The sequence below is a fragment of the Crotalus tigris genome, unplaced genomic scaffold (assembly GCF_016545835.1).
Source record: "Crotalus tigris isolate CLP2741 ecotype Arizona unplaced genomic scaffold, ASM1654583v1 scf7180000017695.2238764, whole genome shotgun sequence".
Taxonomy (NCBI): Eukaryota; Metazoa; Chordata; class Lepidosauria; order Squamata; family Viperidae; genus Crotalus; species Crotalus tigris.
Genome location: NW_024096573.1, coordinates 1,877,954 through 1,895,050, shown reverse-complemented (window position 1 = coordinate 1,895,050; position 17,097 = coordinate 1,877,954). Strand labels below are relative to the sequence as shown.

Here is a 17,097-nt window from a genome sequence, read left to right as displayed (position 1 = left end):
ACTATGCTTCATATTTTCATTTTTTTTCCTTTTCTCTCCAGCTTGCTTTTTCTTTTTGAACTATAATATAAATCAAATACTTTGCTTGGTGCTGTTAAAATAAGTTCTGTCTTATATGCAAGATTGTTTGCTCTATTTAAATCGCCCATATCTTTAAAAGAATAAAAATTATTGTTTATAGGATTTTAATAAGCAATATGTTGCCTATAATAGGCAATGTTGATTTGTGCATTATTCTCAGACTGTTTTCATTTTAATGCTTCTTTTTTTAAAACTGGAAGCTGATTCTTCATTTTCTTGCTGATAATAATGTTCCTCAATAGGCTAATTTGTTTTTCAAGTTTGATTTCAAACATCCATTCATTGTTTGGGTGTCTGTAAGCAAATACATGTACAGGTAGTCCTCGACAATTGAGCCCAAAATTTCTATTGCTAAGTGAGATACTGTTACTTCAGTTTTGTCCCATTTTACGACCTTGTTTGCCAAAGTTGTTAGGTGTGTCATTGCAGTTGTTAAGTTAGTGACACTGTTGTTAAGTGTATCTTGCTTCCCCACTGACTTTGCTTGTCAAAAGATCACAAAAGATAAGATTACGGGAAGATTTAGCGCAAGAAAATATTATTTATTCTTGGTTTCAATATAGGCAACTAGTAGATAAATGGAAGGTGGATTGTAAATTGGGTTTTCTTAGAGAAGATGGAAATCTTATTAAGCAAGTCAAGGATCAAAGACAAACCCATATCAAGAGAATTTATGGGGTATTAGTTGAAATGGACTCAGAAACGGAATTAATTAAAGATTGTATGATTAGATGGGCGCAGAATTTTGGTGTCCCAGTCTCATTGGACATTTGGGAAACCATTTGGGTGAGAAATGTCAAATTTACACAAGCACAGAACCTTAGGGAGAATTTTTATAAAATGTTTTATAGATGGCACCTTGATCCACAAAAAATGTCTCTTATGTACCCTGACGTGCAACCCAAATGTTGGAGATGTGGTTATAAGGATGCTTCCTATTATCATATTTGGTGGTCATGCAGAGAGATAAAAGCATTTTGGATCAAAATATGGTGGAATATCCAGAGAATTTTTAGAAGGAGGGTAAAATTTACTCCGCAATTATTTTTGTTAGGCATTGTTACAGATTGTGATACAAAGGAGGTTGTATTGATGTTAAATTTGATTACAGCCGCTAGGCTGTTAGTAGGACAATATTGGAAGAAGGAATCTTTGCCTACGTTGCAGGAATGGTTTCTTAAAGTAGCTTATCTGGCGGAAATGGCAAAAATTTCGGCTTTCTTAAAGCAACAAACGCAAGAGAAGTTCCTTGCTGTTTGGGACAAATGGATAAAATTTATACAATTTAGATTGGGTACACAAAAATATCACATAGCTTTTTTATAAGTTTTATTTTCATATATATATATAGATATTTTATATATATATATATAAATATAATTTTTTTAATTTAATTTTTTATTTTTATTTCTTAATTTTTAATTAAGCCTATATTCTGCTCTGGGAAGCTCAGGGGGGGGAAGGGAGGGTTTTTGTGAGGGGTGGGGGATGGGGTTTTTTTTTATATATATATATATGTAATGTTTAGTTTCTTTTTTGTATATGTTGTCTTTTGTTTTGTATTGTTCTTGTCTTTTTGTAAAATTTATAAAACTTTCAATAAAAAAAAAGATCACAAAAGATGATCACATGACCCTGGGACACTGCAATATTAGTCAGTTTCCATGTGACTCAAATTTGATCTTGAAGATGCTGCAATGGTTGTGTGAAAAATGATCATAAGTCACTTTTTCACTTCCATTGTAACTTTGAACAATCACAAAACAAATTGTTGTAAGTCAAGGACTATCTGAATAGAAAGTAAATATGTGTAATGAAGCAAATTAGTAATACAAAGATTCATAGAAAAAGTCCTACACAAATGTTTCAACTCTTTTGAAAAATTCTACATTTCTTCATTATATTCATCTATTGTGATGTAACAGGCATCAAGCATTAAATGCTGAGTATAATCAGAATGAGTTCAGTCATTAAGACCAAGGTGCAGCAATCTCTTTCATGAGAATAAAGTTATGTTGTAAATATGGGATTTGTCATCTTTGCTTACTTTTCTTGTGTCTTTTAAGACTTAGACAAAATTATCGTAAACAATATTAATAGACATATTATAAATGACCATACTTTTATTTAAAAAAACCTTTGAATCCATTATCTGCATGCCATTTTCAGAAATTTCATGCTATATCTGTTTTTAAATGTATAACTTCTGTCACTTTGAAAATGACTTGTTAATCAGTGTAAATAATCCCTTATAACATATACTCCCCATGTTTGATTTTTCAGGGTCACCACATTCTGTAAATCAGAATATCCAGTCAGTAAAACCTATTCAAGGAGTGGCTTCAGCTACAACTTCTTCAGTTAAAACATCTATTGTAGAGAAGACAGGAAAGCTCATCACTTCATCTTGTCTTACACAGTCATCAGATTCTTTTCTTCATGAAGGTATAGAAATTGGCTTAAAAGAAAAACATTTTTTGTGCTCCAAATTGTGCAGAATTGTAAGTTAGGAATTTATAGGACTTTTCTATGCATCATTTTTTAATAAAATAGCTATTGGTTAGCATGGGTAATCTGAAAAGAGTGTATAGGCCTGTAATTTTAATATTTATAAGATTTAGTTCTAATTTAACTACCTTCCATATTTTTATAATGCTGAAATAATGTACGTAATTTATACTATTGTAAACTGTCCAAAATTACATATTTAATTAAAAGAGCCTGTAATTAATGCAGGACAGCTTTTGACTTCTTAGAATTGAAATTATAGAGTCAGAATCAAGTTGTCCCAATGGTGATCTTTAGTTTAAATATTGTCATAACTCATGATGTGTACAAATTAATTTATCAAATTATTTGCTGCCCATTTCACAGTTCAAAGTGACTTTGAGCAGCTTATAGCTATATACAAACATTTGACAATTATAAGTATAAAAACTAATTACAAAAATTAAAACTAACTTATTTTCATTTATGTACAAAATGTTGTGGGCAAAACAGTACAGAAGTTTTCAGACAGCCCATGCTCAAACCCAATATGTCTGTTTTTGGACATCAACCCAGATGGATTTGTTTTATTTCAAATGGAAGCCAAAAGGTGTTTGTTGAGTGTTCTGAATATTTTACTTTCCTTTAATTGCTATAGTTGGAAAATATCTTTTGTTCTTGTTCCTATTAATGTTTGTTTTTTTTAATTCTTCTGTTTGGGCCACAGTAACAGATGAAATCAGTTCTGTCCCTATTGCTGTTTAGCTTTGGCCAGATGTGATATATAATGTTTGAATTTGAGAGTAAAACAATAGGATTTCAAGGAGTACATAGCACAGGGAGAACGAATATGTCATTGGACAAAATCTTACTAGAGAGAAACAAATTGCTATGAGGGTCATTAGATTCAATGCTGGACTGGTGCTTACATCCAGTTTACAACCGGAACTCTTATGAACCAGTGCTACAAGATTTCTGTTGAAATGTGAAGAGATGAAGAGATTGCTGACTAATTCAGGTTTACATGTCTCAACATCTGATCCCTCAGAACATCCCTTCCCAGGAAACTCCATCTCCCTTCAAGTAAGTGACCATACTGAACATAAAGAGACACTTGGCTATAAATCTGTTTAATCCCTAAGCGTGAAGATTTGTGGCTGAAGCAATTTCTGAACGTCAGCTAATAGCCATACTAAGGGCAGAATTTTCTGTTTGAAAAACTCTTTGCTGAACTCCACAAATTCTGGGCTCAAAGAATTTGACAGTCCAGTTTGATACTGAATCATGCATTGGTTGAAACTTAGATTCTGAACAAGATTTTTGCTTGCCAAGTTGTGTTGAAGGAGATGATCCTGCACTGATCTCTCTCCTGTCTTGAGACAGCTCCTGGTTGTGGGGATGTCCCAGATGGAGAACACAAGTCTAAACTTCAGCAGCTAGTGCCCCAGTTTTGGCAGAGGATTCTTCTCAATTTGCAATAGTATGATTGGTATATTGGTTAGGAGAAGATAGGTATTGTCTGTTTTTTCACACACACACACAGTCATTTGTTGAATGAAGCACATATTCTCTTTCGTATAATCTGGAAGATGTGCACTAGATCAGTGGTTCTCAACCTGTGGGTTGGGACCCCATTTGGGGTCGAACGACCATTTCACGGGGGTCGCCGAACAACACAGTTCGCCATTTTTCCCCCTTTTCCTTAGCTGTGCTACTCCCTTTTATTCTATTGACTTTTGAAAGCCAATAGAATAGACTCTCTTGAATAGAGTCTAATTCTATTGGCTTTCAAAAGCCAAAAGGAATTGTCCAGGTTGTCTCTGCCCTGCTGAGCCCGCCAAAAGTCCCATTCTGCAAATGGTGCTGCACCAGTTGAGTAGTCCTCAACTTACGACTGGTTGAGTAGTCCTCGACTTATAACTGGTTGGGGGTCGCGGCATTAAAAAGGTTGAGAACCACTGCACTAGATGATATCCACATGGTTTAGCTGGCTGTCTTTTTCAGCATCTGAGCAACACCACTGAACAAGGCACAGACTAGAACAAACTTTGTGTGCCATTGTCAAATCTCTGCACCATTTGAGTTGCAATAATAGTTAGCCATGATACTTTCTGTAGTTTTCCACCCTTCCTTGAATACAGTTCTATGGCCCAAGAACTTGCCCTTGTGGTCAGTGATCACATTCTGAGCTGCAGGGTCAGACAGTTTATTGATTTAGAGGTGAAATGGACTTAGTGTATGCATACATACATGCTGCATATAGGCCATTGTCTAGTAGTATATCACAAAAGAAAGAAAGAACTACTCATTTGTGCTATTGCCTAGCAGGATAGAAAAGCTATAGGTTTTTTTTTAAAGATTTGTATGAGAAGTTGGATTTCATGTTGATAGGTTAATATGCATAGCCTACAAAACAAAAGGAAGTGGAATGTTGGAGGTAAAAAGCCTGTGTTTATGCATAGGTATGCATTGCAATAATTGCACACACTGAATTGGGTAAGTACATAAATGTCACTTTAGCTGGTCTGTTGGTTTGGGTTGTCTTTAAACTTTGTGAGTACTCTTGGTTCCTCTTGATCTTGAGAATCAGGAATCTTTTGTATATGTATTATCATCTCCAAAGGAACTAAGTTCCTCAATTAGTAGAGAAAAAGAGCATGTCCTGAGTTCATAATACACTTAACCTCAATAAACTTGTCAGAGTATTATCTTTTTTTCATTCCAAGGTTACATGCTGATAACTTATTTTGGTTTGGTTGGTTCTTTTAGAATTTTTGACTTTGTTGTTGTTCATTCATTATTGTGCTCTGTGCATTTGTTTGAGAAGACTTCAGAGACAGCTGCCAAGAAGAGGTGGTTGGGTTAAAGCTACTATATCAGGACTGCAGTGACTTACAGCCAGTAAGCCGAAGATTAGTGTCCTTCATCTCTTGCTGCTTTCTTGTGGTTGTCCAGATTTTTGCAACCCAAATGGTTTATTCTGAATGCCATTGTTTTTCATGGGTAAAACATATGAAGCTATTCTGAGATTGCATTCTGTTGAAATATAGCAGGAAAATCATTTTAGCTTCTGTTTTTACTACAGTGCAACTAGCCCCACAGATGGGCAGAACTTCCAAATCTCAGTGTTTTGTTTTGAGTTTAAGGTATATATTGAAAAAGAGATGTAGAAAGTTGTATGGTGAAAGCTGTCATCATGAGTCATTCTGATCGTTATCTCATGTTTATACTAATATATTTAGTAATATTCCCAATACACTTTAACAATTGCCAGTGGAAATCCAAATGGATCGCTGAACACCCAGACATAGGTAGACATATACATGACCTCACAAAAAAAGGTGCCAGGCTTTGAACTACCACCTCAGCAATGGACAATCCTGAATAGGTTTTGCACCTCATACGGCGTCTGCCAGGACTGTCCGTATAAATGGGTACAATATCGTCCCCTCAGTGTGACTGTGAGGTCCCATGTCAAACTGTAGATCACATTGTGACTGGCTGTAAGTTGCGGGCATATATATCAGTCCAGTATCTGATTTTTTTTCATATAAGTGATTCTGCGCTTCAGTGGTTAGATGGCCTAGTAATAGCTATTGTAAGTTAGTTAAAACTCTCAGTTCTGTTACCAGTGTTTCTCAATGTGGACCGGTTTCTGAGGTGTGGACTTCAACTCCCAGAATTCCCCAAGGCTGGCTGGGGAATTCTGGGAGTTGAAGTCCACACCTCAGAAACCGGTCCAGGTTGAGAAACACTGTGTTATTCAGTCACTTCTGACTCTTTTGAGACTAGCAGACTTCTTTTTGCCAGGATTGTCTTTTGATGACCTATTTTTAAAAGTCTTATAAGCTTTGACTTGTGTCGTCAATGGTAGCATCTTGTCAAGTTGTTTTTGGATGACCTCTTTTATTATTGCTTTCAAATGATTTCTATACATTAGGGGTTTTTTTTTTTTTTCATTTATACCTGCCATTTCCTTGCCTATCTAAAATATTTAAGTCTTATTTCCATTGAGCAGCCTGGGTTTGCATCATGGAGTATTGAATGATTTGTTCTTCTGGTCCAAGTTATTCTCAACAATTTTGTTTAGCTTTTTTATGGCCTACATGTCACAGCCACATGTTACAACTGGGAGAACCATGAAGTTGACAGTATTTACTTTTGCTATTAGTGCAATGTCTCAGTAGTTACATTTTGTCTAAATTTTTCACTACAAATGGCTGGTACCTAATCAACACATAGCCAAGGGTAGGGGTAGGCAACCTTGGCTCTTTTATGACTTGTGGACTTCAACTCCCAGAATTCCTGAGCCATTATTTGAAAAAAAATAATTTGAATATTGGTCACATCTTGAAACATGTTTCAAACTTATATCTGTTTTAAATGTATAAGTGGAGTCACATAAAAAGTCAGATACACTTTATGCATTCTAGTTGCTTTAATTAGAAGGATTTATCAAAATAATTTTCATTTCCATTTCCTTTCCTTTCCTACATAGTAATCAGAATATACAGTAAATAACTGTTTCTATATAATGAAAGTTGTAAATTTCTAATGTAATGTTATGTGAAAATTAGGGCACTTGGAGATTAAGAAAAATATAATGATTTAAAAATAATCACATTGAAAACTGCTTTTTAATTATAGCAAAATATTCTATCTAGGGAAATTATAGTTGAATACTGCTGATTCACAATCAGAAAAAAAATAATTTAACAAACTTTCTGAAGGAGATTTTGGTACATTCTTGTGCTATTGTTTGTTTCTTTCTTAAATTCTCAGACTTACTCTTCAGGGTCCTCCTTGCTAACTTCCGGTTTCATATACAGATGTGCATGAATTAATATTATTGTTTGTTTAATAGTTTTCTTTATGGATATTGTCACAAGCATTCTGTAGAAATTATATTCCCAATCTCTCAATTGCTATAAGTTGTTGCTTGCAAATAAAAGCCCAGATCATCTGTAAGGCCAGATATATACAGATTTTTCCATATCAGCTCATATTGTACACTAACCTTTTGTTATTAGCCTAATACAGTTTCTTTTAGAATCTTAATTGGAATTCGTTGTGTTGATGTAACTTTAAAGTTTATTCAGATCTGTTCAATGATCCATGGCTATTCATGTACATTGTAAGAGTTTTTCAAAAAAAGACCTTTTTAGTTATGTTGGTCAAGAAATCACCTCAAATGAAATCACCTCTTTTCTTTGTAAATAAATATAAATGTAAAATAAAACCACCATTTAAAGTATCATTTGGTGGGCAAATAAAGGAAGATCAGAAGAATCTTCAGTCTTCAGAAGTTGTGGAATAGATTTTTATGCTGAGGATTACCCAGGATCTCTTGCAAAAAGTCCTTGACTGTATGGTTTGAAACTAAATGGGCCTTAATAGTGAGTTAGTTCCAAGACAAATTCTGCTTGTCTCTATGCCAGTACTGATGGATTGACATTGCTTGGTTAATCTTTATTATTTGTTATTCATTTCACTGATATACTATCACCTCCCAGTGGCTTTTAGTCATAAAACAAAGCACAATATAGTTTAAAAGTCACCATACTATTCAACATAAGCCAGAAACAATAATAAAACTTGTAGTACTGGTGGGAGGTTACATCACTGTTTCTCAACCTTGGCAACTTTTAAGTTGTGTGGACTTCAACTCCCAGAATTCCCCAGCCAGTATTCAGTGCTGGCAGTTAAAGTCTACATATCTTAAAAGTTGTCAAGGTTGAGAAACACTGTTTTATACTTCTATATCAAGAGCAGTGATTTCTCAATGTAACTCGATAATTAAGAAACAACTGACTTCTTAAAATGTCTAATGATGGGTAAATTGTGTTCTATTCTACTAAGTTTCACTGCCTGTTACTAACACCACAGCATTCCGGAACTGGTGGTTAACTTCTGTAAAGAGAACTTTTCTGGTGTTAACTAGGTTGTTTTGCTCTTCGTGTTATTGTCCTTTGTTGTTCTTGGATTGGTGTTACTTTAATGCTTTTATTCGTGCTTTCAATTTCTTGCTTTTCCTTTGTGTTTGACTCTGGTATTTGTGCTTTCCACTTTTACAGGCATGCAGTATGGTGGATATGTTAATAATCAAGCTAGCTCTTCAGCAACTCCCTTGTCATCAAGTTCAGATGATGAGGAAGAGGAGGATGAGGATGAGGAAGCAGGTCTGCTTTAGCTTTGCACCAGTATTTCTAACTTTTCACTTTTGATGGCATTATTCCATTTCTTCAGTGCAAATAATTCAAACAAACTATCATTTTGGAGCCCAAATAAGATGAATTAATAGTTGAAAAGATTTAGGGAAATATTTGTACAAAAGATGCTAGGGCTTCATTATTGAATTATTTTATATGTTTAGACAGAGGCTAGTCACATGTAATTGAACAGAGTTTACTTCAGTATAAGTGGCTATAAAAATGAGCATCTCCTTAAGTAAAAATAGATATACACTATTTGATATAATATGTGTAGTTTGGACGTGTTTTCTAAATGTCCTTTCTTCCTTCAGCCTCACTGTAAATACTAAATACACATTGCTTTCCCATTATGGAAACAACCTTTCCATCTTACTGCAAGGCAAATTTTGCAATATGATAAATTGTTAACCATTGCCAATACATTCTATTCTGCTTTTCATGAAAGAGAGACAGTGCCTATCATGTGTAGATTATTTCAGTTTTAATAAATTTAGGCAAGTATCTGAGAAAAATGAACTTGAAGATACTTGAAATCAAAAGATGATTGACTAAACTTTATCTTTAAAAAGCATATCTACAACATAATTTAAAATACAAAAATAACCTTTTTTAAAAAATTAAAAATTTAAAAACAAGCATTTTTTTAAAAAATGTAAGTGTTGTTAAACCATAAACACCTATGCATAAATGTTTTGTATAGAACACCCCAATATATACGGCATTTTTGCCAAGTTAGCATGTAAAAATGTGCTTTCAAGAATATCCTAGAGATTTGGAAATTTCAGTGCAGTTTTTAAGCTAAAGTTGTTTTGTTTTTATTTACATAGGTTTATTCTTTTTCATAATAGAGTATAAAAGTTTCTGCACTGTCATTTTCCTTGTTTTATGTAATATAAAATGCTGTGACCCACCAATGCCACATGTTAATATGTAGGGACACTTTTACAAAGTTATATAGTGCAGTTAATCTCCACAACTCATTTAAAAGAATTAAAATTGATATTATTGATCAGCTTATTTAATATACTCAATATTGTGTACAGTAGATACTAAGAGAGTCAAGCTATTTATAAATCAAAAAGATTATTATGAAATTTCTGTTCCAGCTGCTTTGGTCACCATATTTCTTAGGATTGGTATAGTAATAGGATAGTATTCCATCTTCTATTATTCTGATTATTGAAAGACTGAATAAAAGCATAAATGAATTAGAAAATGTATTCATAATTGAGGTGGGATAGCTGTAAAGTTGTCCTTCCTCAAATATTTTATCCATTTGCTTGCAAAGTTGGAGAATTCAGTGCAGTGTGAGAATTTTTCTAGAATACTACAAAATGTATTGGAGATTTTTTAACTTTGGGAGTCTGCTGAAATACAGAAGTTTATAAATGTTGGAATGTTGATACTGAAACCTAATTTTTAATTTGGTTTTCAGTTTTATCTTTTTGCTGAAACTCATCTGGCAAATGACAGGTAGTATTTACTCACCTTCTACACAGCAGATGTGTAATATCCCAGTATAATAAACAATTGTTATACATTGGACATTGACACTGGCATTTTCTAAATTTCTAGGAAGTAGTAAAGGTCACTTGAGTTCAGTAGGACTTACTTCCTGGTAAGTCTTTATAAGAAAGCAACCTTTGAGTTGAATGCTTCAGTCATAATTAGTCAAGTAATACGTGTAAATGGTGATTTTAGCATAATCTTTTGAGGTATACAGTCCACCACCTCTTCAGGCATGTGTTTGTGTCAAATTTTCTCTGCATGTTTATACTTTGTTTTGTGGACCTAATGGTTGGAAGAATATGAAAAGTTCAGATTAATGTTTAGAACATAATCATCCCTGATACTATCTTTTGCACTTTAACAGCACTCAGCAAAGAGCACAGTAATGGTTTGTAATAGTCATAAGGCCCATCTTCTGCCCAAATTTTTCCTTCAACAGAAAAATCTTCCATTGGATGAAAGAAAATTTTGGAGCCCCTCTGTGTATGCATTGTTTGCTGCACATTTATTGCAACAGAACCCCTGCATGGATTAACACCATTGTGTCTTTGGTTTATAGTTACTAAATATCAAAGAATGTTTGTGTTTGCATTTAATGATATATCCCCATTAAATGTCTATCTCTAAAGGAGGTTATTTGAATATGTATATGAATGTAAGAAAATCTGCACTAAGGGAATCCTTTGCAAAAAATCCTTGATTATTGTTTCTCTCATAGCTACGCATCTGCAAATGCGTTCAAAACATATATTGCCCTTATTCATCTTTAAAAGTAATTCTTTAACTCAGAAGTTTCTGAACAGGGAGACATAATATATAGATTATTTCTTAAAACTTATAAAACAACAATAAACATTGCTAACTTTTCAGATTAATGCTTTCTTAATTGGTTCTTACCATGTTAACATTTTGGTGTACTTGAATAGGTGCTAATATATTTGTTCAGTTGATTTCAGATGTTCTTTAAAAGGAGGTTTTCTAGTAACTTATAAAATTACCAATAGATTGCAATTTCCTGTAAGATATTTACAGTTTCATAGAAGATAGTGTTACTCATCTATCAGCATGCAGATGTTATCAGTTGAATGTTTTCTGTATTTTCTCTCTAGCTATTGACAGCTCTTCCACTACTAGCAGTGCATCTCCTGTTCTCAACAATTATGACGCTCTTGAAGGTGATGGCTATCCAGGTGAATTGTGTTCTGTTTAATAATATTATTGGTACTTCTTTTTAAAAATCAACTTACAGTAATAAGGCCATCTACATAGCTGCATCTGGCCAACCTTTACTGAATTAAAAAACAATTAATTATGAATAAAGTTTGTTAATATTTGGTTGGAAGATCATTGGGAAATTCCAGGGCTGTAAGCTAAACTAGGAAGTTAAAAGCCTCCCAGAAGAAGAGTATGTCAAAAAGGCTTTGTATTACTGCCAAATTATATAAATAAAAGTCTCCATGAAGGAGCAAATTTTTGAAGGAATTAAGTATGTCGTAAAGATTTTGTCATATAACTATAATGATGCTAGCTCTAGACATAGAATATTTATGTAACTTTGTCATAGCAGATGAACAATCATCAGAAATAGAGTCATACTTCTTAGTTTTCTCATCCTCTGTTTATCAGTTGTGCCTACCAGAGAGAGAGAGACGAGGCAGATTTCTGTTTGTGGGGAGAAAAGTAAATAAAAAGCATTTAGATCCACCTTTCTTTATGAAGTTTGCCAGCATTTTATTTTGTCAAAATGATCTGTGTGGTGGCAAATTTAATTCCATTCTTTAAAATCAGCAAAGATGGTCATTTATAAGGCTCCTGGAGTTCATCACTATGAGAAAGAAATCTAGCTTTTTCCTTTCAGATTGAGTTGTATCTCTTAAATGGCCGAAATCAAAGATGTTCATTTATGATATTGTCAAAATAGAACCTCAAATCAAATGCTATGTTCCATTTATACCTTTTCTTTTATCCCATGTAGTTTAAAATAAACCTTGCTTTAAGAATCCTTAGCCGGAACCTTGACACTACAATCCAGTGAAGGGTGAAGATAAATAGCCAGTCATATAAAGTCAACATCAGTTAAATATGGAAAAGAATTTGTTCAATTCTTTGGCTGTTTGGTTTAAAATAATTTTAAAATGTGCTAAAATTATTGTTTAAATAATTTGAAATATGTTCAGTTGGAAAAAGTTATACATAATTTGTTTCATGGATCTAGAAACAAATTCATTTTTTTATTTTATTCATTAAAGGATGTAGCCTGTGTAAGTCTAAAGCTTTGCTAATAATGAACATATTTTGTTTCAACATTCGGCTCAGTGTATTTTGATGCTTGTATTTTATAAGAAAGAAAGAAATTTTAACCCTTTTTTTCCTGTTTAGAAACATGTTCTGCAGCAAGCAGCCCACCTCCTATTTCCTCTGTTCCTCAGATGTCTAAAGTTTCCAAGTCATTTGGTTGTGGGTATCCTCCTCTTCAGCCAGGATACCAGAATGTGACACCAACTTTGCCATCTCCTGCCATGCAGCCAAGTAACTCTGGATATAATTCTGGATTTTCGCAGTATCCACAGGTTAGAAATCAGAAAATTCTCCAAAACTTTATATCCCTGATGAAGCTTGTGACAAATAAATTGAATAAGAAAGAATGTTTCATTATGCATGATTAAGGTTAGAATGTGGATGCTTTGAATTAGAAAATTACTTTCTGTATTTCAGTTAAAGAAAAACTTTCTCCATATTAAATGTATGCTTGTATGCTTTATGTTTTAAACTCTTTTACCTGTATATTTGGACATCATAATCTGCCCCACACTTACTGAAGCAGCTCGCCATAACAAATTTAATGAAGTAAATGAATTCATAAATAAATGGTTTTGTTTCCCTAGCAAAAGATAGGATTCAAAATGTTTATAGCAAGAGAAAATCTTAATTGAAGCTAGAAAATTCAGCTACCTGCTTTTACCATTCCCGTTATCATCTTATATAGCAGGGGTGTCAAACTGCTGGCCCGCGGGCTGGATGCATCACATGGAAGCCGCGCCCACTCCATTGCTGGTAATGGCAAAACCGGCCCGATACGTTGCGCGACATCACGTGATGTCACGAGTTTGACATGCCTGTTATATAGGGGAAAAAATGGTTTAGTTTTCTTAGAAGCCTAACTGATTTGTAAGAACATTTATTACTATATCTCTAGCTGTTTAGTCAGCTAGTTTAAAGAGCATTTATAAAGACAGTGGGTAGTACTCAGCATAATCTTGCTTAACAGTAGTTCCCTCTAATTATTTTCCTTAGAACTCTTCCACTTAAATGGTTCACTGTCTGATTAACGTGTGATCAATAAAAAATAAAGCAGTCCTAATCCACCAATTTAGAATCTAAAAGGACTGTGTAAGAATGGAAGAGATGAATATGGGTCATTTCTTAAAGTGATTTTGTAATTTTTATAATGGACAGTTGAACACTTAAAAAATGAGAAGGAGCTGATATTTCAACAAAATTGATAGAATGGCTCCACTGTTTTATGGGGGAAAGTTAGTGAGGGCTAATACATAAATTGATTTGGATCCTTAATCAGCCTAAACTGCACATTAGACTGCAGTTTGAAGACTTCGTGTCTTTTGTCAGAGGTATCTATATGGTGTCTGAATTGTACAATAGAATGTAACTTAAATTCTTTTCTTTTAGATAAATGAAAATTATTTGCTTTACGTACTTCAGATAAACTTACTGCAATTCATATAGAACATTCATATTGCATACAAAATATTTTTGTCACATTTCTCTTAAACACTGCACTTTAGGCTTAGGAGGCCCGTTGAAAATGACTTGGAATTAAAAAAAATAGTGCACAATTCAATCTGCAGCATCCTTAAATTCATATTGCACTGTATGCATGTTTTGTTATATTCAGTAGTATTTAATTACCCACAAGATAGGCAAGTTTGTAACTTGTTAATATAAAGCATTTTTTTCAGGTTGTGTTTTAGATGATCTAAAAAAGGGTAGGGGGTGTCAATCACTTCTAAATATTTAATCAGAAACAGAAAACTATACAAATTGTGAAGGTGAAAATGTTTGTCAGTAGATCTGTGGAAGTCTAATTTGCATGTGTATGAATTTGAAAGGAGGTAGGGAAAAAGCTTATAGGCTGACGGAGATATACTTGTAGAAGTTGATAAAAGGTAGCTGACCTTCTCTGGCAGGCTTCCATAATCCCACCGCCACCACCACTATTACCACCAGGTTTTCATTTGGATTTGAAAATTGGGCACGGTTGGGACACAATGTTTATCCATCTGACTTTTGATACTGGATTGCTTTTGCTCCCTCTCCGTTTTTATTTTACTCAGCAGCTGGTGAACAGCTGTCATGAAGAGGACATTTTGCTTTAAAAGAGACAGGGAGGGGGGAAATGAGCTTCCACTCCGTTCTATTTTAAAGTGCTCTTCTGAATCCAACCAAATTGGGATGGAAAATTAAGTGCTGTGACATAGGGAATAGGAGTTGAAGTCCCTGGAAAATATTACTGGGGGAAGATTAAACAAATTCTGATCAAGACATTAATTTTTAGCCATGTTGAATGGCTAATTTTCAATACTTTTTAAAAATGTCTTTTTTCCAGGTGTATCCCACCATGAATCAACTATCAGCTAGTTTGGGAGGACTTGGTATACAGCAGCCAGAGAGTCTGAGACCAGTGAATCTTATTCAGGAAAGAAATATTCTACCTATTGCTCCAGTTTCACCTCCTTCGCCTAATCTGAACTCTGATCTGAAAAAATTGAACTGCAGCCCAGAGTAGGTATAATATGACATATATTTTTTTTTGCGTGTCTGCAGTTTAATTTCTCTGAAAAACTGGCCTTAGAATGTGTCTGGTTCCATTTTTCAACAAGAGAAATTCAGTAATTGTATAGATACCTTGGACATTTGCAGGGAGGCAAATGATGAGATTTGTTTGACTACATAATCAAATACCACAAGTTGCATCAGGTGTTAAGACACAACTCCAGAAGGGTAGTATTTGCATAATGACATCACTGCACACATGTCATTTTCACATTATCATGGTTTTCTGTGGTTGCCACTGATATGTACCGAGTCACTTTGAAAACTATTCTGAAAACATGTGATTAAAGGAAATTAAGAAGACTTCTTTTTAGTCTTTCCACATTTTATTCTGGAATGCTGTAGAATGACAAATAGTGAAGTCAGATATAAAGCTAGTACATGTGAAAGGAAACAGGAATATTAATTTTTATTATGTATTTCTAGATAAGTGTTGATATCAACAGGTCAAATATGTTAATGGATTTAATTTCAAAATGTAGAACTTCATCTAAGCGAAGAAGAATTTAGTACACATATTTTGGTTGGATGAAAGTACAAAGCTTCCCAGTGCCACTTGTAATTGCTTGATCCATTGGGGGGGGGTCTTTTCTAAGTTTTTATTCTCTAGCATTAAGCTACTGGGGGCTCCTTCCTTTCTTGTCTGATTGCCCTTTCCCTAAGGTCATTCCCACATTCCTTTACAGTCGTCCTCCCATGACAAAGGCAGTAATTCCAATTTGAATGTTCTGGACATTCAGCTCCTGTTCAAGCAGCATTGGATACTATGGCCTGCGGACCCTCTCCCACCTTTCAATAGACATATTTGACTTCCTTAAAGCCTAAATTTATTGACTGGCAAGATAAGACATATATTTCTCTATTCCACATTTCTTGTATATGTTGTAATTTATTTTTGTATTTTAAAATATTTGTTCTAGTAATAAATTGTCTTGTTTAGCCTCAGTAGGCCTTCTCCTATACATTCAGTGAGTTTTCAGGCCACAAGAGCAGTGAATATACAATACACGATTTTGGATTGTCTAGGATCTTTGGCAAACTCTGTAATGTGTCTCTTGAACATTTAGGATTTTTTTCTATAGAACAATCAGTAGTATTGTTCAAAATAATTGAAATGTGTGTTTGTGATTTTTCTGTAGCTCATTTCGATGCACTTTGACAAATATTCCTCAAACTCAGGCACTGTTAAACAAAGCAAAACTTCCCTTGGGGTTGCTTCTACATCCTTTCAGAGATCTAACGGTAAAACAACTTTTTATTGCCACAAGATTTTATTTATCTAAACTTGAATAAGGTTATCACGTTTTTGATTTATATATTACAGAAGTACATAAATTTTATGTTAGTACAGTAATAGTTTTTAAGTGATGGGAGCTGTAAATTGTGTTGGCTGTTAATGGGTCAGATAACTAAACAAAAATATAGCACTGAAAATTGGGAAAATATTTTCAAGATAATATTGACATTTACCGATTTAAATATATTTACTTGAATTTAGTGATTTTCAGTAAACCTTGAAAAATTAATTTACAGTGTTAGTTTCTTTGGTATTACCTTCTATGGCTGCGCTCTCCAGCTTACTACTTGTTATCTTACTATAGAAGAATACTTGTTTCTAGTATTTAATTTCTGAGCAGTGCATAATCAACTTTCATTTGTTGCTGGCAATTTAAATTGCTGTAAGATAAAAAACTTACAAAAACGGTTTCTCTCAAATCAATTCTAGAATTTTGTTGCTTTTTTAGCAATTGCCTGTGATAACATCAAACACCATTGTGAGGTGTAGATCATGCAGAACCTACATCAATCCTTTTGTGTCTTTTATTGACCAAAGGAGATGGAAATGTAATCTGTGCTACAGAGTTAATGATGGTAAGTATTAATCCTTCTCCAATATATCCAATGCCTCCAGAGTTTCCAAGGTTATTTGTGGGATCATCTTTGTGTGATTTTGAGA

The 17,097-nt window shown here is 33.9% G+C and overlaps 1 protein-coding gene across 2 annotated transcripts in view; it reads left to right on the top strand.

The window, feature by feature from the left end:
• SEC24B (SEC24 homolog B, COPII coat complex component) overlaps window positions 1–17,097 on the top strand; it is a 34,515-nt gene that overhangs the window by 1,681 nt on the left and 15,737 nt on the right. The window contains exons 3-9 of one of the 2 annotated variants that reach the window (XM_039338363.1): window positions 2,365–2,526; window positions 8,643–8,747; window positions 11,399–11,479; window positions 12,669–12,859; window positions 14,914–15,089; window positions 16,280–16,382; window positions 16,886–17,012. In XM_039338363.1, coding sequence (XP_039194297.1) covers window positions 2,365–2,526; window positions 8,643–8,747; window positions 11,399–11,479; window positions 12,669–12,859; window positions 14,914–15,089; window positions 16,280–16,382; window positions 16,886–17,012 — 945 coding nt within the window. The remainder of the gene's footprint in view (window positions 1–2,364; window positions 2,527–8,642; window positions 8,748–11,398; window positions 11,480–12,668; window positions 12,860–14,913; window positions 15,090–16,279; window positions 16,383–16,885; window positions 17,013–17,097) is intronic. The other variant, XM_039338364.1, reaches the window with a different exon arrangement.